Source organism: Lepidothrix coronata, unplaced genomic scaffold (assembly GCF_001604755.1).
Source record: "Lepidothrix coronata isolate B3197 unplaced genomic scaffold, Lepidothrix_coronata-1.0 Scaffold7, whole genome shotgun sequence".
Classification (NCBI taxonomy): domain Eukaryota; kingdom Metazoa; phylum Chordata; class Aves; order Passeriformes; family Pipridae; genus Lepidothrix; species Lepidothrix coronata.
Window position 1 is genome coordinate 11,070,059 of NW_016690187.1, and position 21,830 is coordinate 11,091,888.

Consider the following 21,830-nt stretch of genomic DNA (forward strand, 5'->3'; position numbering starts at 1 on the left):
CTAGGAAAAAATGCACATTTTTCTCTTTCAAATATTATGACATTTTAAGGCTTCTTCATAGAGATGCCTGCTGTAGCAGCTGCAGACACAAAGGTCTACGTGCAATTAAAATGACGATTGTTAAATAAAGTAGAGCTCATTGGAGGAACATATAACCACAAAGCCCGACAGGATACCACAAACTGACAAATAATATAATGTATGCATTAAGCCTCAAAGACCAACACATTGCAGAACATATGCCTCTTCTGAGCCACATAAAGCTCAGAAAGCCCCGCTGCCATCTCAGATAAAATACTTCTGAGTAGCTGTTTGGAAACCTAATGAATCCTTGGAAGGCGACAGCGGTTAAGATGGCAAGGCTCCTGTATCACCTTCTTTCCCCTCTCTCCCCAGTCTCCCTTCCCCTTGACTTGCCTTGGCATCTCTGAGTTGACTCTAACAGCGGCAGCAGAAGGGAACTTTGCTTATGCTTGCCCTGGAAGGTTTTAGGGAAGAGGTAGACGAAGAGCTTGGTTTAAGCTCAGCCCTCCGCTCTGACCTCCACAATGAGCATAGCCCTAGACTGAACCTAACTTCTGCATGTTATAATGGTTATAATTGGTTACTCATGGTTATAATTGGACCAAGAAGCATCTTGTTTAGTTCTCTGTAAACCTCACAGCTGTGGAATACTCTGTACAGGCTTCAGTAGGAAGGAGAAAATCTTAAAAAAGCTCACACGGTCTGCAGTGTGAGACTTAGACACGTTAGTGAAAGGTGGATCAATCAGAAAGAACTTAAGACCAACATTCTCAGGGCTCACTTGAGCCCTGTGTGTGCTCATAGGACATGTCTGCAAACTTTGTCACGCCAGGCAAGTTCACCATGAAGCTGAACACAGATCTTCCTGAAGAGTCTCATGATGGATAAGAAGAAAAGGTCAGTGACTTGGCTTCAAAAAAGATCCTTTTCTGATGAACATAAAAGAATGGTACTGTTTCCATTCCCTCATGAATACCCAATTTTACCTTTTACTTCTTATTCTTGGTATATAATCTCCGAGGAAGGAAGAAATCTGAGGGGACTGGAGAAGAGAGGAAACACAAAGATTCTGATAAGAGAAAGGCCTCCTTAAGCTGGAAACAGGATACTAAAAACTTCAGTACCAATTATGCCACGCACAAAGCACTAGCCCTGCAACGCTGACATCTTGCCTTACAGAACATAAAGGAGTTCAGATAGAAACTGAAGTTTTACCACACTTTGGTGCAGTGTCTAATAAGTGCAGTATCAGTGACAGAGCAGGATGATAAACAGCTGTTCAATCTGTTGTAATTTACAGTATTAAGAAACAAATCACTATTAATTTCCTTACAGAAATATCTGTTAAAAGCTCCATCAAACCTCTCTCCAACCCTGTGATTAAATACATTAATTTTAAAAATTACTTCAGAATCCCCTTCTTCAGAGAAGGGAATGACTGAGGATTTTGGAAAAAAAACAAACACAAAACCCCCAAATGATCTGTGATGTCTGCATGCTTAGTCAGAAGCCTTGGGTTGTTTTGTATCCAAGCTTCTAATTGGCCCCTGGCCTTCAGAAGCCCCAAAGAAATGAAAATCTGCCATTCTTGCTCAAAATGCTGCTAGTATCTAGTATGTGAAAGGTCAGTTTTGATAGTAAACGGAAGGGGAAAAAAAGTAGTACAATAAAACCCCTTCCATTTGTGATCAGCTCCACAGACAGTGAATTTGGCTGAAAGGTACTTTTGTGTGTATTTTATCAAGGAGGCAATAGATGCACCTGAAGCACTATCTTAAAGTAACAAGATAAATTTTGGTTCATCATAAAGCAATAATAATAACCAAGAATACTCCTCTCTCATCCATATGTGCCTAATAGAATTCACTGAGTATAGGAAACACACAAAAGCCACAGGTTAGGCTCTCAGAGAGACAGACAAGAGTTGTACATGTCATAAGCAAGAACCTTCCCATACTGTCAGCAAGGCAACCATCAGTGTGTAGCAGGCACTTCACAGATGGAAGAGAATTCTACACACTTCTCATGGAATCATCTGTGTCTGTAAATACAAATATATATACGTAGGTCTCATAAATTTGCAAAATAACTTCTTTTGGGCAGCCAAAGTTACTTTCACAGTTCATTTCACTGCAAGTTGCTGTTACCAGCTGTGAAGGAGCAAGATTCAGGATGGGAACGATTTCAGGGGTGGAGAAGGATGTACAGCGATTGAAAGGACTTTATGATACGGACTTTAAAGTTCTTATGTGTTTATAAGTATACACATTGTATGTTTCCCCAGTATTTGTATTTCCCAGGCATGCCCGCTTCCCTGCTTTCCTCTCTGATAGGCTGAAGAAGCTGCAGAGAGGAGACATTTACCATTCGCCCTTTCCTTCCCCGGTTCCTCCCATGTTCCTCCCCCTTTGCCTGTGTCCCTACCCCGATTTGTTGCCCCGTTTGTCTGTCTCATGCTCCACCCCATGTTCTAGCCCTTTCCCCGCCTGAACCCATAAAACCTTTGGACACCTCAATGAAGTATTCCATTTGCACCTCTACTTCGACTCTGGACACGTCAGTGCTGTGTCACGGCCACACCCCACCTCGGACCGAGGTGGCATCCAGCAACAGAATAACTTTGCCTTGTACCCAGCACAAGTAGAAATCCCAATACACAAGTTGTACCACAAGCACTGATGTTGGTTTGTCCTTCAAAGCGTGAACCTACAGATATGTAAGAGATGTGCACATAAAGAATACAGCATTGCTGTTACCCATATTTTTCTTTTTGTAGTCCATAAACTTGAAACAAGTAATATATTGAAGAAACATTTCCAAAAGCTCATCACTAAGTCTCATGACAGCAAAATCTCCAGAGCAGCTTCTGCAGTTTGGAGTATCACAAAGCACTGTTATATACCTGATTTACTCCTGACCTCACAGGCATGTTGTAACCCTCAAAGGGGTTCTTCCTAAATTCTTGGATATGTGAGAAAAATCTTCTGACTTTTCCATCAAATAAAGAAATATAATATGCCTGCTGTTTTTATCAGAATCCAGCATGTAAAAATCCAGGAACATCATGACACAATCTTCACATTTCATAAGAGCTGATTTATGTTCAAAAACACATTTCAAACCAAAATGAGACATCCTCAGTAAAAAAAAAAAAAAAAAAAAAAAGATTTTAACTTGCTTTTGAAATTAGAAAACTTTTGATCCTATAAAACAAAACCAGCACAATACAGAAAACCTGAGCATTCACTGTGTATATGTTCACTGCTTTGCAAATTCAAAAGGCCAAGATTTTATCTGGCTCGGTAAATGTGTTTGAATACAGCTTTGTATCATTTGTCTCTGACAGTTACAAGCAATATTAAGTGGAACAGAAATTAGCACTGTTAATTACATGCAAGATAATATATACTTTTGGCAAAGTTCTACTATCTCATTTATTTTAAGCTGATGCAGGCAAAGATGCCAAAGATGTCTCACGGCATTCCCATCTACTTTCATCAAGCTAGAGCAGGTCCCTGCTCTTCACAGAAACAACTGGTACAAAGTAAGGCCAGAAGATTTCCTCTTAACGTTAATTAGCCCCACAAATGCTGTGTGGAATTCGCTCCTTTCCCTAGACCAAACATTCACTGTCTGATACATATGACACACGACACATTGTCTTTTCCTCAACAGCAGCTGCCTTCTCCCACTGCAGGCAGAACACCATCTCCTGCTCACATGGACAGGCACCACCCTGCATTCTGAGCTTTACAGCTTATTTACCCAAGAGTGCAATTGCAACAGCAGGGGAGGAGGAGACTACAAGCTTTCTCTTGACTGCAAAATACAGATACATTTAACATTCTTCACACCTTTTTTATTATCCAGGAACTGAAAAATTACAGGCTTTTAGTGGACAGCACCTTTCATAACATCAGCAGAAGGACAATTATTCATAATTAACTGTTGTTTTGGGGTGTTGGGTTGTGGTTTGTTTTGGTTTTTTCGTGTGTTTTTTTTCTTTTTTTTTTTTTTTTTTGTTTTTTGTTTTATTTTTTTTTTTTTTTAAATTTTTATTATTTGATTTTCTACATGCTTAAATTAAATTAACACTCATTTTTCCCCCTAGTTATGGCTAGGGATTACAATAATTTTTTCTTTTTCAATATATTAATAAGCATTCCTCTTGCACATCACTTGGTTGAATAAACACTTGCTTAGAGGTGAATTAAATTGCTTGCTTTCTTTTTTTTTTTCTGCAACACCTGCAACCTCATGGCATGATGGCCGCTGACCTTAGAGAGAAAGTCAGATTACCAGGCAGCACAAAAAGCATCCTTCTTTAGTTTCCAGTGCCAGGGGCTCTATGTTCTAGTGTTAAAATGACTCCGCCCATTTATGGTAAACCCAAGAGATTTTTCAATAAATTAGTCTCTTAGATATAAATTCCACAATGACCTCAGGCTTCCTTCCCCATCTTCTTACGTGGCTCAGTGAGGATCAACATAACTGTAGACTACTGCAGCCTTTCACTCTTAAGGGCAATATATATCCATGAAAACATTTGCTTCTGCATATAAGGTACAAATGAATACACTCTTTTTCTACTTAACCACAGAAAAACTCCTTTGTATTAATTGTTGTAAAACAAGCCACAGTTTTACAAGTCACAGAAAGTGACCTTTTCTTTTTCACAAGTATCAATATTTTGCAGCTTATTTTTCTCCAGCAGAAAGAAAATGAAACTCATCCTCATTTTCCTTGATTTTTAGAAGATTTATTAGAACTTTCTAAGCCACCTTTTCAAAGTTTCTATCATCTTCCACTAAGCTCGCCTGCCCTCCAAGGACTTCAGATTTACAGTGTCTTGGAAACTCTCTGATTTCCTAAATATGTCTTTGGGTTTTTTTATTATCCTCTGAAAAATTGCACAGGACAACATCATCCCTTGCCACTGTTGTATTTGTTTTGCTACAGCTTAAGGATGTCTCATATTAAAGTTTCACTGATTTAAAAAATACATCAGACAGTTTCCAGTCTCCACTGGTCACATGTGGCAGGCACTGAGGGCACAACCTTAGCAGCAAACGATGCCAACAGCACTGGTTGATATTGTTTACTGCAGGTTGAACTGTGGAGTAAATTGACACTCTTATTGACACTCTGCAAGCACCCGTGTTTAGTCACCTACACAGCAAAATTATGTATGCTTCCCTCTATCCACAAAATCACTAAGTTCTGACAAAACACCACTCTGGCAACAAAGAGAATTCAGAAAAAAACCAAAATCCGTGGCTACTCTTTTGCATCAACTTCTGTGTGTTCTTCCTTCCAGTGATCATTAATTTGGTTTAGGATGCAGTAGCTTCTCACACCAGAAATAACATTTTCATAAATCCTTCACAGATCCAAGCAGTCATTCATATTTCTTGGCATAGCTGACTACAGAAATGAAGACTGTGACACATTGTTGATGAACCTCCTGAGGTTCTCTTCTCATATATTGTGACTAAGCAAGCTGTTTTAAGTTTCTGCAGAACTGGGTGGTTTTTTTTTCTCTAGAGCTTAGTGCTTTGTGTCTGCAGAAACAAGGGTTTAGGGGGAAAATGCTTCTGCAATGAAGAGCACTCGGTCTTTGCTGTCAGCAATCTGCACTGCTGATTTCCAAACATAATAAAAAATCATACTTTTACCGATCAGAAACCATAAAACATATGGTAGAATTCATAAAGGCCAAGATTAACCACAATCACTGGAAGACGCACTTGACATTTCAAATGCAAATACGTGTGTGCGCAAAAAATATTTTTAGAAAAAATATGAATTCAAGTTTTGATGTATTTACATAAAATGATCTCTGGGAAGGCAGAATAAGCTCCGTGCACCACACACATCCACTTTTCTCTTTAAAAATATGATGTACAGATATCTGGTGCTTATGTCTTGTGTTGATAAATGTTTAATTTCAACTTACAAATTACGTGGAAAACGAAGTTGGCAAAAGGAACTGATAATCCTACAGAATATGGAAGGGTCCCAATGTTGATTAGAACAATGCATTGAACAGAAGTGAAGAACACTCCAGCTGGAGAAACTGGTGGCTGTAGCATCTCCTCCCCTTACCAGTCCCCTTACAAAGCTCTCTTTTGTGTACCTTCTTCCTCTGATATTTCCTCCACTAGTTGCTTTACAGCAAGCAAAACTTCTAAAAACTTTTGTCTTCATGTGTAATGGCAACATTTTCAAGGACTGTTTGGTCATGAGCAGGTTGAGCAGCCAGTGGTGCTATTACAGTTTAGAGCAGTTGAAGGCCTATATAAATATTGCAGGAACCAGGCTAAAGTTCCTATTCATTTGAGGTTAACAGGTTTCCCAGCAACACTATCCAATGTATTTTGGGCTTACTCTATCCACACAGTAAGAAGGGTGCATAAAAAGTAGTGGACACATTCAGCTGAGCACTCCAGATAACACTTTAGCAAAGCAGCTGTACACTCATTAGCTTTACAGCTGCCTTCTATTTTTGATCACAAAGCCAGACCACATCAATTAGCCTAGAATTGATATCTAAGAGGATATTTATGAATTTATTTTATTTAAAAAGACAACACATAACTGTAGGCCTGGAATTAGTTTGTGAACGGAGAGTACTGAGGTTTACACTTGGCAAACCACACCTTGGTTACCTGCATAAAATTATACCTTTAAGAGACCAGGAAAAATCCCTGAAGCAAATAATTAAAAAAATAAATAGGGCAGTGAATCTACCTCTGGTAGATCACTGCAGAGTTGCATGATTTCAGAGTACTCCTAATTTTCTTACAGGATGCAGCTTCAACAAAACTCCAGGGTTTCCAGTGCTCTGTGCTCTGATACTATGGTTACTCAAAGGCATACAGGAAAGTGGTTAATAATTAAACTCATCATTACATATCTACTTCCTGTAATTATAGCTCCTATCTGTGGTTGCTCTGTCGGAAGAGTGCATCTGTCTGATTTTGGCCAGCCACTGACTTCCATACCATGTGCTGATGGGAAGTGTTTACCCCATCCTTCATTGTATTCCTGGTGCTGAGTTTTGGAAATTCCCAGAGAGCTACTTTCCTTTGCAGGATTCACCATGGTTTGTTTCACTGACATATAACATGTTCCATCAATGCATGCAGCCCACAAAGGGAGATAGACTTAATTTTTAATAATGACAAACAACTGCTTACCAAGTAAGCACCATGGTACAATTTCATGCACAAACCCTGATGTTTAAGACTGTGTTATTTATGAACCTACATTGCCTACTGGGAAACAGTTGTATAGAGAAAAAACAAACAAAAGCCTCTTCCACCTTCCACTCCTCCAACTGGTATGTTTTGCTGTACTTTCATACAGGCATATTGTGACAATGTCTCAAGATCATCCCTGGCAGTCTGAAAATTAGAAATTTACTGCAACTGCAGGATTTTTAATAGGAAATATAGCCTTTCTCTAGTTCACAGGGCTAACTTTTATCCCCAGAGAGGCAAGAATGTGTTTGAATCAAACGGTGCCATTACAGTCTGGTGAAGAAGCCTTTCATTAGTGAACTCCCCACTCTCAAATACTGCCACTTGGCAGAAGTGCTGACTGCTTCTAAACATAGAGACAGCACCAAGTCCCACCAGATGACTCAGGGAGCAGAGCTCCTTCAGACAGGTTGCTAGAACAGGCATGCCAAAAGCACCTCATCTCTAGCCACACTAGTGTGATGGTCATTAGGTACTCATTTCTAAGCACGCAGGATCACCCTTGAGGAGAAAAGACAATGCAGAAAGAATCATGCCTTGCAGAATACACCATCTAAGGAGTCTTTCTGCTGTGCCTTTTGCAACCAGTCATGCCTATCTCGTATTGGCCTTTTTAGCCACCAACACGCTTGCAACAAACGTGGGTAGAGCCCTTTCCAAATCTTCGTCCGTGAAGCCCAGCCATGATGAAGTCACTGAGTACAGTTAAAATAAGGCACAACCCTAAGCAACAATAAGGACAGACTGAAGCAGACTCGTTCACTTCCAGTCCTGCAACCATTGCATTTTTCTGAGGTTAGTGCACATATACTGTATCAGGGCAATTCACCCATGGGGCTGCAGGTGTCTTTACAAATGGAATATTTAGAATCATAGAATATTCTGAGTTGGAAGAGACACATCAGGATCACCAAATCCAACTCCTGGCCCTGCACATGACACCCCAAGAGTCGCAATTCTCGGTGTATTTAATAATGTCACAGATACTAAGTACTGAATGAAAAAAATCCCAGTGAGAGAATCCCTCTCATATTGTATTTTCCTGTAACAGAATGAGAGAAGGGGGAAATGCTAATTAATTTTAATACTAAAACACAGTTTGCAAGAAATTTTTTCCTGCTCAATTCTGAGTCAGTGACCATGATAACATTTACTTCACTAAAGCAAGGGAAGACAGCCAAAATTAATTTCCTCAAGCTTTAAAAATATCTAAGCCTACATAAAATTTTACATCCATTTTCTCTTTTTCACTTTCCCCTCCTGCTGAGAAAGTGCAGATACAAGCCATTTGTTGTTTCCATTTATCATCCTGCTGGTGGATCTATGTAGACATAACTTGTGGTATTTTTCTGCAACTGATACATTAAAACAACTGGCAATAAGACTGACTGGTAGAGATGAGAACAAGGGAACTATGCTTATGTTTTATAACTTGCAAATTCATAATAAGTTTTAGTATAAATCCATAAACTGTAAATTTTGGCTACAACAAAAACCTAGAGTAATTGGGCAAGAGGAAAGAATTTGCTTTACTCCAGCTTCTTGAGGCTACAAATCTTGGGGATGGGATGAAAATTCCTGGGGAAACTCCTTAAGTCACATGTGAGATAATGGCAGTTAAAAAAATAGAAGCAAAACTCTGAATTAGATTTGAACTTACAGCAGTACTTCCCCATGCTAACCTGGCATTGTTCATAGCCAGCAGCCAAGACCATCAATAGGTAGAAGAAATTAGAAAGCTCTGAAAGGTGTAACAGGGTATAACAATGGAAGGAAATTTTTCCACAATAAGAAAAAAACCTAAAAGATCACTGGCCAGATCTGGCCAGATTTTTGCCCTACTACTTTAAAGATAAAATGAAGCAGTTTTATGACTCAAAGCACTTAAGAGTGTAAAAATACATATTGTTCTACGGGTTACACTAGTTTAAATGAGAATACAGCTATCCTGCTCCAAGTCATTGCCTCAATAGTGAGTTCAACTCAACAATGGTAACTCAAAGCACCAGTCAAATTATTAATAACCTGTTCTTATATCCAAACATGTACTCTTTGCTCAGGTTAAATTAGCTGTGAAAAACAGGACTGCTTCATTAATTTGAATAGTAAAACATGAAAAGCTTCTGGCAATAGGAGTGTTGAACTAAATACTTTGGTACAGGTATGAATGAGCCACCTTAGTTTACAGATTAATTAAAACTATTTTTATTTATTAAAACTATTATTTTATTTATTAAAATTATTTATTATTTATTAAAATTGCCCAAATATAACACTTTGGGGAGTACTTCATCTAGATCTGCCATTTTTATGATAGAAAACTGAAAAATCTCTATCTTTCAGAAAGCTGGGCTGACAGGACAATGAATACTGTGCTCAAGTCAAAATTAGCAATCAGTCCACTGGGGGACATGAGGTCTGGTGGCCACTCTTTCACTGCCCTGAACAACAGTGCAATGCACAAGTAGTAAAGATGCTGTTTATGGCTCAGTACCAGCCTAACTCGCCAAATTGATGATTACATAGCATTTACTTATTACTCTGATGTTATTAAATACCCCCAGCTGGATTCAAAACAGATAAAGTGAAATTCAATTCTAGATGTATTTTTTAAATTAGTGTGTTGCTTTTCCTTCCCATGATTATGTAAAATTTGTCCGCATTGTCTACATTTGAAAGTCCTGTTGCCATTAGTGTCCTGTTACTGAATTAGGATATAATTGATATTCTACTTTTGCTTTTTCTTTCAAAACTCTTCAGTTTCCTTTCAGCCTCAAATAAATTCTGCCAGCCTGCCTAGCTTTGTCCTTTTTTGCCTGATCCAGTTATTATCTTAACTTCCCTGTGTTGACTGGCTGTCTATCACAAATCCTCATTGTCCAAAATGCATTCATTTTCCTTGGTGATGTACACTGAAGTGCTGGAGTCATTTAAAATTAAGTTTCTCCACCGACTTTGATCTTTCTCACAGCATGACTCATGATTTATATCTCAAGCATCCAAAACACTCTATTAATCTCTCCTAAATGCCCTCAACAATTTTTATGCCTCTTTGAAGAGATTAAACAAATTCCTTTTCCATGAGATAGGATCTAACTATGGTCTTACTGGAAACCTTTTCCATTCATGATGTTGATTTAAAAATGTAATACAGCATTTCCCCTTTCTCACAACAGTATTCTTCAAAAGACTCTTGCACAAGTATTGTTTCCTGCTTGCACAGTGAATTAGGAATTGTTTTATTTATCACCTAATGCTCAACCCTGCTTTCACAGAAAGAAGTAAGAGTATAACTGGATTTTAACATCCAATATTATTTTAGCTTAAAAATTTTCTTCACTTACATATATTCTACAGTTGGTTTTATGATAAAAAAAAACATAATAAAACCCCCCAGAGAATCCAAATCAATTTTAAGGAAGCATAATCTGCCAAAGGCAGGCTTCATTTCCTCCCTGAGGGGCATACGTATCACATTATCCCTCTGTTAATAGCACAGCAAAATATCAAATATCAGCATTGTGTTAAAAGGGCTCCACAGTGGCCTCTGACATTCGTCATTTAAATGAGAGTATTTATCCAGTATTGGGCAAATAAGGTCACTGAACAAAAGTAATTACAAGGTTTCAGTAATAGATAATACAACAACCTTTCAGGTATAACACAGGAAAGAAAAATGTAACAACAGATGCAGACCAGACCAGAAAAAGTGCCCAAAAGAATGCCTGCTTCAATGAATTCAAGAATGAAGCAGACAGCAAGGGCTCTGGAGGTAAACCTCCTGCTTCCCAACTCTTCCCATAGTGTTGTTTTCTAGAGTCACTTCTGACTCTAAAAACGTAGGTATTTCCCAAACTCATTTTGGCATCTCAGCATTAAAACTAGAAACAATTAGCCCGATTTAAGTAGTCTTATTCTAAGAATCAGATGATCGGACATATTCCAAACAGTGTGAATATTTCCAAGATGCTGCATTTCTTGTATTATTATGTTCTGCAAAATACTCAGCAGCATTAGCTTCACAAAAAAGCAGATGCAGCAGGTACAGCAAGAGGAGATGGAAATGGTAAATGAAATACTGACCATTACCATTCTAATTCGGGTCACTTTTTTTTGCTCCAAATGACATAACATGCAACATGTCATGCAAATAGCTTTCCAATAGCTGAGAAATTTTTACAACAAAATCAAGTCTGTTCTACAACTAGAAAGACTGAAAACTGTCTAGGGCACTAGACATTTTGAATACAGCAATTTATTTTTCAGTTTGACAGCTGCTGGTATTTTGCTGTATATTTTTTTAGATACTTTAGATCTACCAGAATTGCTTCCTACCCATGATGAATCTTTACAGCATTAATCTAAGAAGTTTAAAAAGCCACAGCTACCAACTGCTGCCTTAGGGAACTCAGCTATTACAGGTGATCTTTGTCATAGGACAGCTTCCAGCTGGAAGAGTTGTTGTCAATTCTATATACATGAATGATGTCCTCTTATGATTCCATAAAATATCGAGGAAAAATAAATTTATTCTTTATTTCTAATGACAGTAGTGGTTGAGAGTCCCCATGAAAGATGTTTTCGATGCATTGCAGAAGACTTGTAGGAAAGAATTTGAAACTTAGTTTCTGCATTCAGACTCTTTTTTTGTTTTTCCCCAGAACAGTATCATTAATATTCTAACTATAATTTAAATATAATTTAAACTGCAGCACGACCTTTGCTTTGAAATTATGAAAAGTTCATGATCCTGAGCCAAATGAAAATCCAGAAGTCCAAGTAAACACACTTGACACCTCTGCAACTGTTGGTTTCAGAAATCACGTTGCTCATGAATCAGAAGCAAGGCCTCAGTTGAGCTGGTACAGAGGGGAAGGCCCTATTCAGGAATCCTGTGAGTGGTCTTAAAGTCCAAGGGCTTTTATTCTAAGGACACTTCTAAGCTATCATGCTTGTAAAATACTGGGCTTTTAAGGAAGCACAGTATCAGCTCTATATACGGGTTGGTTATATTTGCTATAAGAATATACACTTACATTTATTTACATGCAATCTAATTAGCAACAATGCACAAATGCCAGAGAACATTCACAGGAACTACAGGTTTCATTTCAAACAGGATAATTTTCAAAATTTTCCCATGTATTCCTTCATTTCTCAATCCAACACCAACTAAAGGAGAAACATAAACTTGTTTGAAAGCACAGTCAGGGATCTTCTCTATTAGCAGCTTCATTCCACTGCAGAACTCACAGTGTCATGAATGTAGTGTGCACAGTAACTACAAATACAGCACAGCTTCCCAAGTAAGTATAGTATTTAAAATGTCAACCTCAAAACTTGTCAAAGAGCTCAAAAGGATCCTTTTCAGCAAGACCTACATAAAATCAGTAACTTTAGGGAAACTGTTCACGAGCATGCTCTGCTTGCATATCTTAACAGTTCTTTGCAGATACAGCCACATTTGCTACAACACAACTGCTCTCTCATGAAACGGGAGGGATGACTTCAAAAGTATTCTTTAAAATCATGGTTCAATAAAACATTGCAACCAGCATGAGGCTTCTGAAAAGGCTACCATGTATATCTCCTGCAGTGTGACTACAGTGAAGAGTCACTGGATAAGTGAGAAAGACCAGCTGGCTTCAAAGCAGCTGCACCCGGGCTTGCTTCCCCTGCACCTCCAGAGTCCACTGATCACAATCCCGGCTGCCTCTGTCTCACTGTTCCAGCAGGTGACAGGGCACAGTGTCAGTAATGGAGGCAGAACGGCACCTTGTTCTCTTTAGCGCTTTGGAAATTGCGATGTACAAAGATAAAGCTCCTTATTTATTATCTCCATATTTTAGAAAACTGACAGGGACAAATCACTTCCAGAAAGACCCTGATGCAAATCTGCTGAACCATGAATGACCCTGAGAACTAAATCAAGGTCATTGCTATCTGTCTCTTTGGGAAAACCTATTAACAGTGGATAAAAAGTCTTAAATAAAATGTTACCGCTCTGGGCATCTTATGGCTTAAAATCCAGAGTGAAACCTTGTCTTCCATACATCTTTTTCTCTTAAGTGGGGTTTTGGAGTCAAATTTACTCTTCAACATGGTTTTCCTGTTCTTTTGCAAGCTATCTGCACTACCAGCAGTTGTAACTACACAGCACACAGTTCTATTGTAGGGGATGACTCATTAGGAAGGACACTCAATCAGCTGCATACATACAGAAGCTTGTTGCACCCAGCATTTTATAACATAGCCACAACTTATCATCAGCCTTACTTCAACATTAAATTTGAAAAACAGCAAGATTTGTTTATCCAGGCAGATGGTCCTTTCCCCAGTAGGATATCTACATGCAATTTCAGGTTTCCAAGTCTCAGTACAGACTTCACAAGACTTTCACTGGAGAAAATTCATACTCTTTTCTGAGTTTGTAATTCTCATGGGCAATTAAAGGAAGAAAACTAAATGTGAAAAGTCACTATATGACATCTGGAAGCTTTGCTTCCAGATGTTTGTAAAGACTTTTTATTTTACAGACACTGCTTAGCACCAAGGATGAGCGAGCAAGAAACAAGCGAATCCTGAATTCCTCAGTCTGTTTCTTTATCACCATGGTTAATGCTATTTTTTCCATTTAATGGGAGCACAGTCAGACCATTAACCCTTAATGAGCCAAGCCACCATTTATTCAACTGCAAATATTACTGAAGAAAACGAAAACATTATCTTGTTCCTAAGTTAATGATAAGCCAAGCAGTCAGTTTAATGACACTGGAATTTCATGTCTTGTTGGCATCAATACTGGTATGGTGCTCTGCAAGGAAGTGTTTTGTAGACATGCAAATGAAACAAATGGTAGTGCTGAAAAGTCTCAGCTTCACTCGGAAAGAGGAAGAATTTGCATATATACGATCAGATTGGAAATATAATTGGTTACGTATCTTTTATGCTTCAAAGCTTAGCGATTGATAAAGATACAAAGAATGCTGTAGTGAAAGGATTGGCTTTGGTCCTTCAGTCCTAAGTGCCAAAACATCTCTTTTAGAAGCTTGGAAACTAAGACAATGGGATGGTCACATCTAGCATTTGCCATTTGCCAAGAATGGGGGCAATGAGGAGTAGACACAAAGGTGGATGCTTCACATTAAATGATTTTGTGGGCCACCCACTCTTTAGCCACAAATCATTTAAATCTGCTGTGGAAAACAGTGAAGAACGGAGTTGGCAGCCAGTAACAAAGAAAGCTTCATCTTCTCTTTGAAAGCCTGTGCCTTGGTCTGTTTCCTCGCATAGTAGAATATTTGCTATCAAGTCTGCTCTTGAAAATGGTAGTATTTGAGGTAGAAAGTGAACTGGCTGGAACTCTGACCTACATTTACATTGATTCCCTCTTCTCACAATGTATCAGAAATGGCAGAGGTGACATATCCTAATTATGGTGACCTATTTCATCCCCTCAGTGCTTTAGCCACCACACTACTGCAGGGCATGTCCAGAAACCCACAGTGCTATGGGGTTAAGTGACAAACCTATCAATCTCCCCATATCTACTTTATGTCCATTATGTAGCAAGTTTACAGTCCATTTTCATCAAATTGAAAGTTCTGATTTGAAAGAACAAACATGCATTTCACTTCAACAATGGGAGACTCTTTGGGAAGCAGAAAGTCTCATCCCACTATTACACTACTTGGTAATATAAATAAGTTACAACTGAAAACATGAAGTTAGAGAAGATATGAAGAAGAAGAAGCAACAGTTTGTGAGGAACATTTAAAAAAGAAACCAAAACCAAAGAAACAATTTAATCCTTGAGATGCTTTGACATTGAAACATCATTAACAACTTCACTAGTTACAGACGATGATAGCAAACTCCCTGATAAAATTAAACCTTGCAGACTGAAAAGGAGCTGGGGAAGGGAGGAATGTCTAATACAATAATTAGATACTAATAACTCTATGGTAAATTTCTTCTCTGAAGTCTGTTGGTCTCTTATGCATATATAAGTCAAAATTTGTAGGTGATACAATGGTTTGACTAAGTGTGTGGAACGCTGTGGTCTGTTTGTAAGTAAGCAAGCAAGCACCTTGCCTTCTCGACTTTCCCACCAAAGACTTAAGTCTCCCACTTCACTCTTCAAAGAGGCACACGTTTCCTTGATATCATAAAAAATTTGTAAGACATACCAATCATACAGCTGCACCCTACAGGCAAACACCAATGGTAGAAGCTGCCCTTTTACTGTTTCTTTAGGCCCAAGAAAAGGGAAACAGTTGAAGCAGATGAATATGGTTTGTGCCATCACCTGTACACATTATAATATTCATACAGTGTCACTGTTATTATCAAAACAAAATTGAAAACATCCACCCATTTGAGGTCACAGGCACCAAGAACGAGACCAGCACAAACTCCATAAAGTTCTCCTGCCTTGATAGTTCAGTGGTTCTGTTGACAGGAGGTGGAGGAGAGTGTTGTGAATAAGCTGTTGTATCATCCAGAGCCTGTGCAAAGAAGATATCCATACTGATAGAGGGAGGGAGAGTGGATGGTAGCATGAGTTATTATGCATTTTACACTGCTAAAGCCCCTCATACGCAATATCAGCACACAATCATGGCCTACAGCAAACAGCCACACTCAGGACACTACTGTCAATCTTCAGCCTTCCCAATCTGAGGGATTCTTCTGAGTTCATGATGAACTTTATTCAGCAAAATGACCCAATCTAAGTGTCCTGCAGATACCACTAAGAGAAAAACTTATTTGAAACATACAGGTTCTGTTGCAATAGAGCAAACTTTGACAACAAAGTTTTATGTCAGACACTTTTTCCATATGAATTGAGATTTTTGGAAAATACTTTTCAACAGAAGTAACATTTTTTTATTTTATGAATACCTTAACAGCATACATCTGTCACTGGAAAAAGACAAAACCCAAGAGAAGAATTTGATAAAGAGACACAGTCTTCAGTAAGAAGGCCATAAGTCTCCAGCATGTACTCAGGACATATAGCATGTCAAGAGAATTGATATATCATGTGCAGTTGTTACCACAAAAATTTAGGGGTTGCTTTATTCAGTGCAGAAATTTCTTCTATCTATATCAGCCATTTAACTGCAGTCATGGACAGCAACAAAGACAAGCTTGCCACAGCGTTTCAGAGGGTGTTATGACTGCTCTGAAGAGCAGTTTTATTAGCTTTTGCGTGCTTTTGTAGGGAAGCAAAAATCAAAGTTGAAACCCTAGGCCTCTTTTTCCTTGCAAGATGCACTACCCAGGCAAACCTAAAACTTGAATGTAGTTAGTTACCATCATTCAAAAATAAATTAACCTTGGCATGTGTGCCATGCTGATAGTATCACACTTTCAGAACTAAAACAGAGCTGATAAATCTAACTAATTACTGCTTATTAAGCTCGGGTGCATCTTCCCCAAGTGCCAGATAAGCTCTACAAAGCCACAGAAGACATAATGACACTTTTTGCAAGAATGGTGATTTGCTACAGTATCCTGCATAGATCTTCTTGGGTGGTCCAGTGGGCACAAGGAGACACTGACATCCACCCTTCTGCTGGTACTGCACCGATGCAGTAATATTGCTTTATGCAGCAAATAGGGAAGGTGACAGTAGAAGACAAAGTAGCAATGATTCATGTGCTGTCGGCATTAAGAGAAAGGTGTTTTCAGAAAGAATCCAAAATTCACTTCTAGGCAAAGGGCCAGCACAAAGCAAAGGACCTCAAACTAGCTCAAAGTGGTGCCTAAGTAATTGGCGGCCCTGGGCCAGTCTTGTAGGTTAATTTCGCTCTCAGACTAAGGAAAGAAAATGTAAGAGAGTCAAAAGTGAACAGAAAACCCCATGAAGTCATCAATATATGCAGCAAAGCAAGGGAGTGTCAGGTTGTAAGGAGACTAGGTAAGTCAGGAGGGATGGCCAATAATACAGAAGTTCGAGTATTTTGTTGCCTGGCAATTCAAGAGTTAAAAAAGAAATTACAAAAGAGGCGATGCATTGGGCATAGTGTTTTAGGGAGCACCTTTTGTACTATTGAGTTGGTTCACTTTTCTAAAGGAAGTACTTGTGAGAGTTAAAGCTATTAGGTCAACTAATGAGGAGTACTTCCCACTCAACATGGTAAAACCAGTTTTCTCAAATCAAGGATCTTAACTATCCAGAAATGGACAAACCAATGCACCTTGAGTGATTCTGTTATTTTGAAAAGCACTAAAATGCAGTTTCCCTTTTAAAAATATGTTCTTATTACATTTGGATGTTTGAAAGACACACCGTATCAAAATGTCTAATCCAACAATCCAAAATCATGTATTAGCTAAGCATTAGCATAGATTTTAAAAGTATTTCCAATGTGGTGCTATGCTGGTGGCATATTCCATTCTTCAAAACAGGAACATTTGTGGCATTCACTCTTTTGTGCCCTCTCTCAGTAGGGCAGCTCATGATGCTGTGATGGAACTGCACCAGTAGGGACTGCCTTTACACCTGGGCTCGCTCACCATGCTTATTCCAGTCTTCTGGACTAGGTATCTTAGGGATGGGCCTAAGCAGACCTTATTATTTGAAAGGATTCAAACCTCTACTGTAGCATTAACACAGTAAGTTACTACTGACTATGATACAAACTTTATCTCCAGGCAAAACAGATTTTTGAAGAAAAGATCTTTCTATCAAATTTGTCAGAGAATTTATTATACTTAAATTCTTTCACTAGCTTCCTAAGGAAGCAATTAACTGTTCTTTGCAATTATTCAATTATGAAAAACAAGACAAATTAAAAAGGATTATCCACTTGAGTACTGTAGCAAAGCTCTCCCTCCAGATTTTGGGGTCTGGATTTTACTTCTTGCAAATACAGATCTCCCACTTAAGTGGACTCAGCAAAATCTTTGGTGTTTGATCAACACCAAAATGTTTTGATGAACAGCAAAAAGAGTATACTTTGTTTTAGTTACACAGTGTTACTAGGGAGATATTGTAAATATAAATACAATCAGAATCATATTTTTGTTAATTTACATCTATTTCCATGTGAAAAACCTGAGTATACAAAGCAGAACACGGGAATAATGACAATAGCATAAAATGTTACAAGACTCATTTATAACATTGTGTATAAATGAGTAGTTATAAATACATACATAATGACATAATGAACAATTTCTCTTTGTAAAAGTGAAATATGTTGAAAGTTAAAATTACAGCAAAAGAACACAGCTGCTCCTTGTTAAGCAAGCAGTTGTACACCTTGTTCAAACAACCATGCTCTGTGCCAGCCAGCCCTCTTCACACTGCAGTGATATGCTGAACTGGAAGACATCCTGACCCTTCCAAATGTTTCCAGCCTTTAGAAACAGCTTACAATGGCTTGTAATGAAGCATGCATTTACTGTATTCTTCTTAGTCTGTAGAAATGCTGGTATTCAGAATTTTTCCTAGAATAGACACTTTCTTTGTGCTGAGAGAGATTCACTTTATTAATCATAGATATGCTTTCTTGTAGTGACTGTGGTATTTTTTAATGGTGATTTTTGCGGCATTTGTGGTAATGAAGTAGAAAAATTCAGATTATAAAGTCTCTGTGTCCTTGTGTATTACAGAATCCTGTGAACCCACAGCTGTGATCTCTGCACACCTGCAGGCTGAGTAACATTTTAGTCTGCGACAATTGCCTATTAAAACTATTCTTGTATTTCATACCACAGACATTTGCAAAACCAAACGCAGAAAACAGAATATCAGATCGTTACCATACAGCCTGTTAATGGATGAAGTACACACAAAATATAAGTGTTCAAGGAGGCAGGGAGAGATTGCACCTCACATGCTCCTCGGGTTGGTTTGGAGGACTGGTGCCCACCCTTCCCCTGGGGCTAACTACTGCAAAATAGCTGAGAACAGCTCTGATGTGCCCTCCCCAGACAGGCACATCATCAGTCCTACTGGCACCAATTTGCCTGCCACCTGTGACAGGCTCAAGAACTACAGCCATAAAAGCGATTAGTACTTTTTTAAACAGCTTCTTTTACTTATGAAGCACCAGAAACATTTAGGATACATCTTCTCCTGTCAAATTTTTGTCCAAAACAAAGGAGGTAAGATCATACGAACACATTGACTCCCACATTCCCCTAATTTCACATCTCAGAATCGCAAAAATATGACCCAACTTCCACAAAAGCTCTGAGAACTAGTCACACTGTAAAAACAGTTTGCACCATAAATCCATATTACTGTCTATGGCAGGGTTAACAGACCTATGCCAGAGTGTTTAGAAGCTATCAATATTCTTCTCTGCTTAAATCACCTGAAACACAGCATTGACAGGAAACTCCATGGAAACTTCAGACAAAGAATAGGTTAAAAAAAAAGCATTTTATAATACACTAATGCGTTTTGTTTGTTAGTAAAAAGTAACCTCTGCCAGAGGCATTTAAAAAAAAAAGTGATGGAGAAACTGAGATGAACACTTTGGTAAGCCTTACTGCCAGCTAGGCATGTTGTTAGACCTTTTTTCTCTTTTAAACCCCATTAAATATTGATAAGAACTTATATACCTTAATAATGTCAGTAGCAAAGCATTTTATGAATTTTAAGTAAATTTTAATTTTTATTCTTCATGAACATAGGCTTTATGCCTATGCTTTATGTTATACCTACATGAGACTTCAAACAAGTCTGTGATGTGTTATGAAAGCATAATAATATAAATGCCTACCTTTTTCAGGAACCGTACTCCATAGGTAAATATATAAAGGTAAAATGTAAATCTCCACCTGCAAAAGGTACAAGAGATTAACTCTAGAACACCAGGTTTACATGATTTACAGTTCAACACATGACTTCTTCTAGCACTGCCAAACCACAGTCATATTAACAGAAGTTGAAGCAAAATTTTTGTCTGTTTTTCTACAACTTTTGTTACTAAGCATTGTGCTCAATTTGGCTGCTTTTGCTGGCCTCATTAGCTCTCTGAAAATACTGGCTAATTTCACCTAAACATAACAGGGAAAAACGCCCACAAATTTTCAAGGATAATTAAGATTTTTAAAAGTTTTATGAAAACTAACAGGACAGTGGAGGAGAGAGGACAATTTGCACATCTCTTGCAGGGAAGTTCACCTGTTATTAGACACCAGGACAAAGATAATCAGAAATGTTATTAAGCCTTCAACAGGTGACTTTGGAGTAATGCGTGTCAAATACACTCTTTAATTATGAAAAGAATCATTCACAATGAGCTAGAAATTTGCTTAGCAGATTCCAGCACTTCATACTTTGCTTTAGGGAGTGCATTTGTGTCAGATAGATATGCTGAATACAGATATATATATCCACAATTTACATCAGCTTCCCAAGTGTTCCCTTGATAAAAGTGATTCTACATTTCACCAAATATACATGGAAAAATTGCCAGGCTTCTGGTTTTTCTTTTCAGAGAGAGGCAAACTAGAAGCTAAGAACAAGATGCCATGGAAAGTAAGAGAAACCAACAGGAGATTTAATACAAAATCATCCTCTTATCTATGTCTTTCTTCCTTCTCCAGTAAAAGAAGACATATAGAGTAACTTCCTATCTTTTGGACCCATTACTCCCTTAGGAAAGAGCTAACGGAAGTATATGGAAATAAAATCATAACCTTGTGCAGTGTAAATTCTTAGAGGAATTTCTGTTTGTTTTTTTTTCCCCAAGGGTTGGAGTGACTACACATACACGCTTAGTATAAACACCAGTGAAGTAATATTCATAACATTTATAGCAGGATGAGATTTAGCTTCCTTAAAGTGAGGCAATGCTGCAACATGAATCACCTTTAATGACATATTTTACAGCACTTACAACTTACTCTCCACTGGCAAAACTATTGGCTTCCCGTTAATTGGCACTGGAGTGTGTTCAAACATTAGTGGAATGGTCACAAAAACTGAAAATGTTTCTATCTAAAACAAGGTTAATCCAAACCATTCTCTTCAAAGCTACTTTTAAAGGTTTTTAGAAAGACAGTTGTGTCATACATAAATAACACTCTGATAAACTGAGGAGAGTGTAAGAACATCAATGAGATTTAAATTGCAAGTACAGTAATATGAATGAAGGATTTATTTGGGCAACAATTTTCTTGTTAGGCCAATCCTGTAGCTAGAAAACCTGCCATTTAACTTTAAGTGAAAGTTTTCAGTGAAAGTTTTAAGACCGTCACTGAAAATAAAAATATTAGGAGGAAAAAACTGTCTAACCTAATCACTGATGAGCACTCCTAGTGCTCTTCTTTCACTTTTAAATATAAGCAGTTATGATAAATTACTCACAAAGAGTTTTATCACCTTTATTTCACATTTCTTCAAGCAAATTTCATAATGTATTTGAGGACATTTGTAGCTTGCTGTTGGGAGATGCAACATTCCACAAAGTTGTTCAAAGGCAGCCTAACATATTTGAAATATGTTAATGGTTGAGTTTTAGCTGGTGGGTCTCAGAGATTTTCCAGTCTGCACAGACATTTGGAATACTCTGATTG

At 38.1% G+C, this 21,830-nt stretch overlaps 1 protein-coding gene across 2 annotated transcripts in view; it reads right to left on the bottom strand.

Annotated features, from left to right (window-relative positions):
* Positions 1 to 21,830, bottom strand: part of CERS6 (ceramide synthase 6) — a 110,098-nt gene that overhangs the window by 36,648 nt on the left and 51,620 nt on the right. For both annotated transcript variants that reach the window (XM_017839005.1, XM_017838995.1), the window contains exon 4: positions 20,030 to 20,087. In XM_017839005.1, the coding sequence (XP_017694494.1) occupies positions 20,030 to 20,087 (58 nt within the window). The remainder of the gene's footprint in view (positions 1 to 20,029; positions 20,088 to 21,830) is intronic.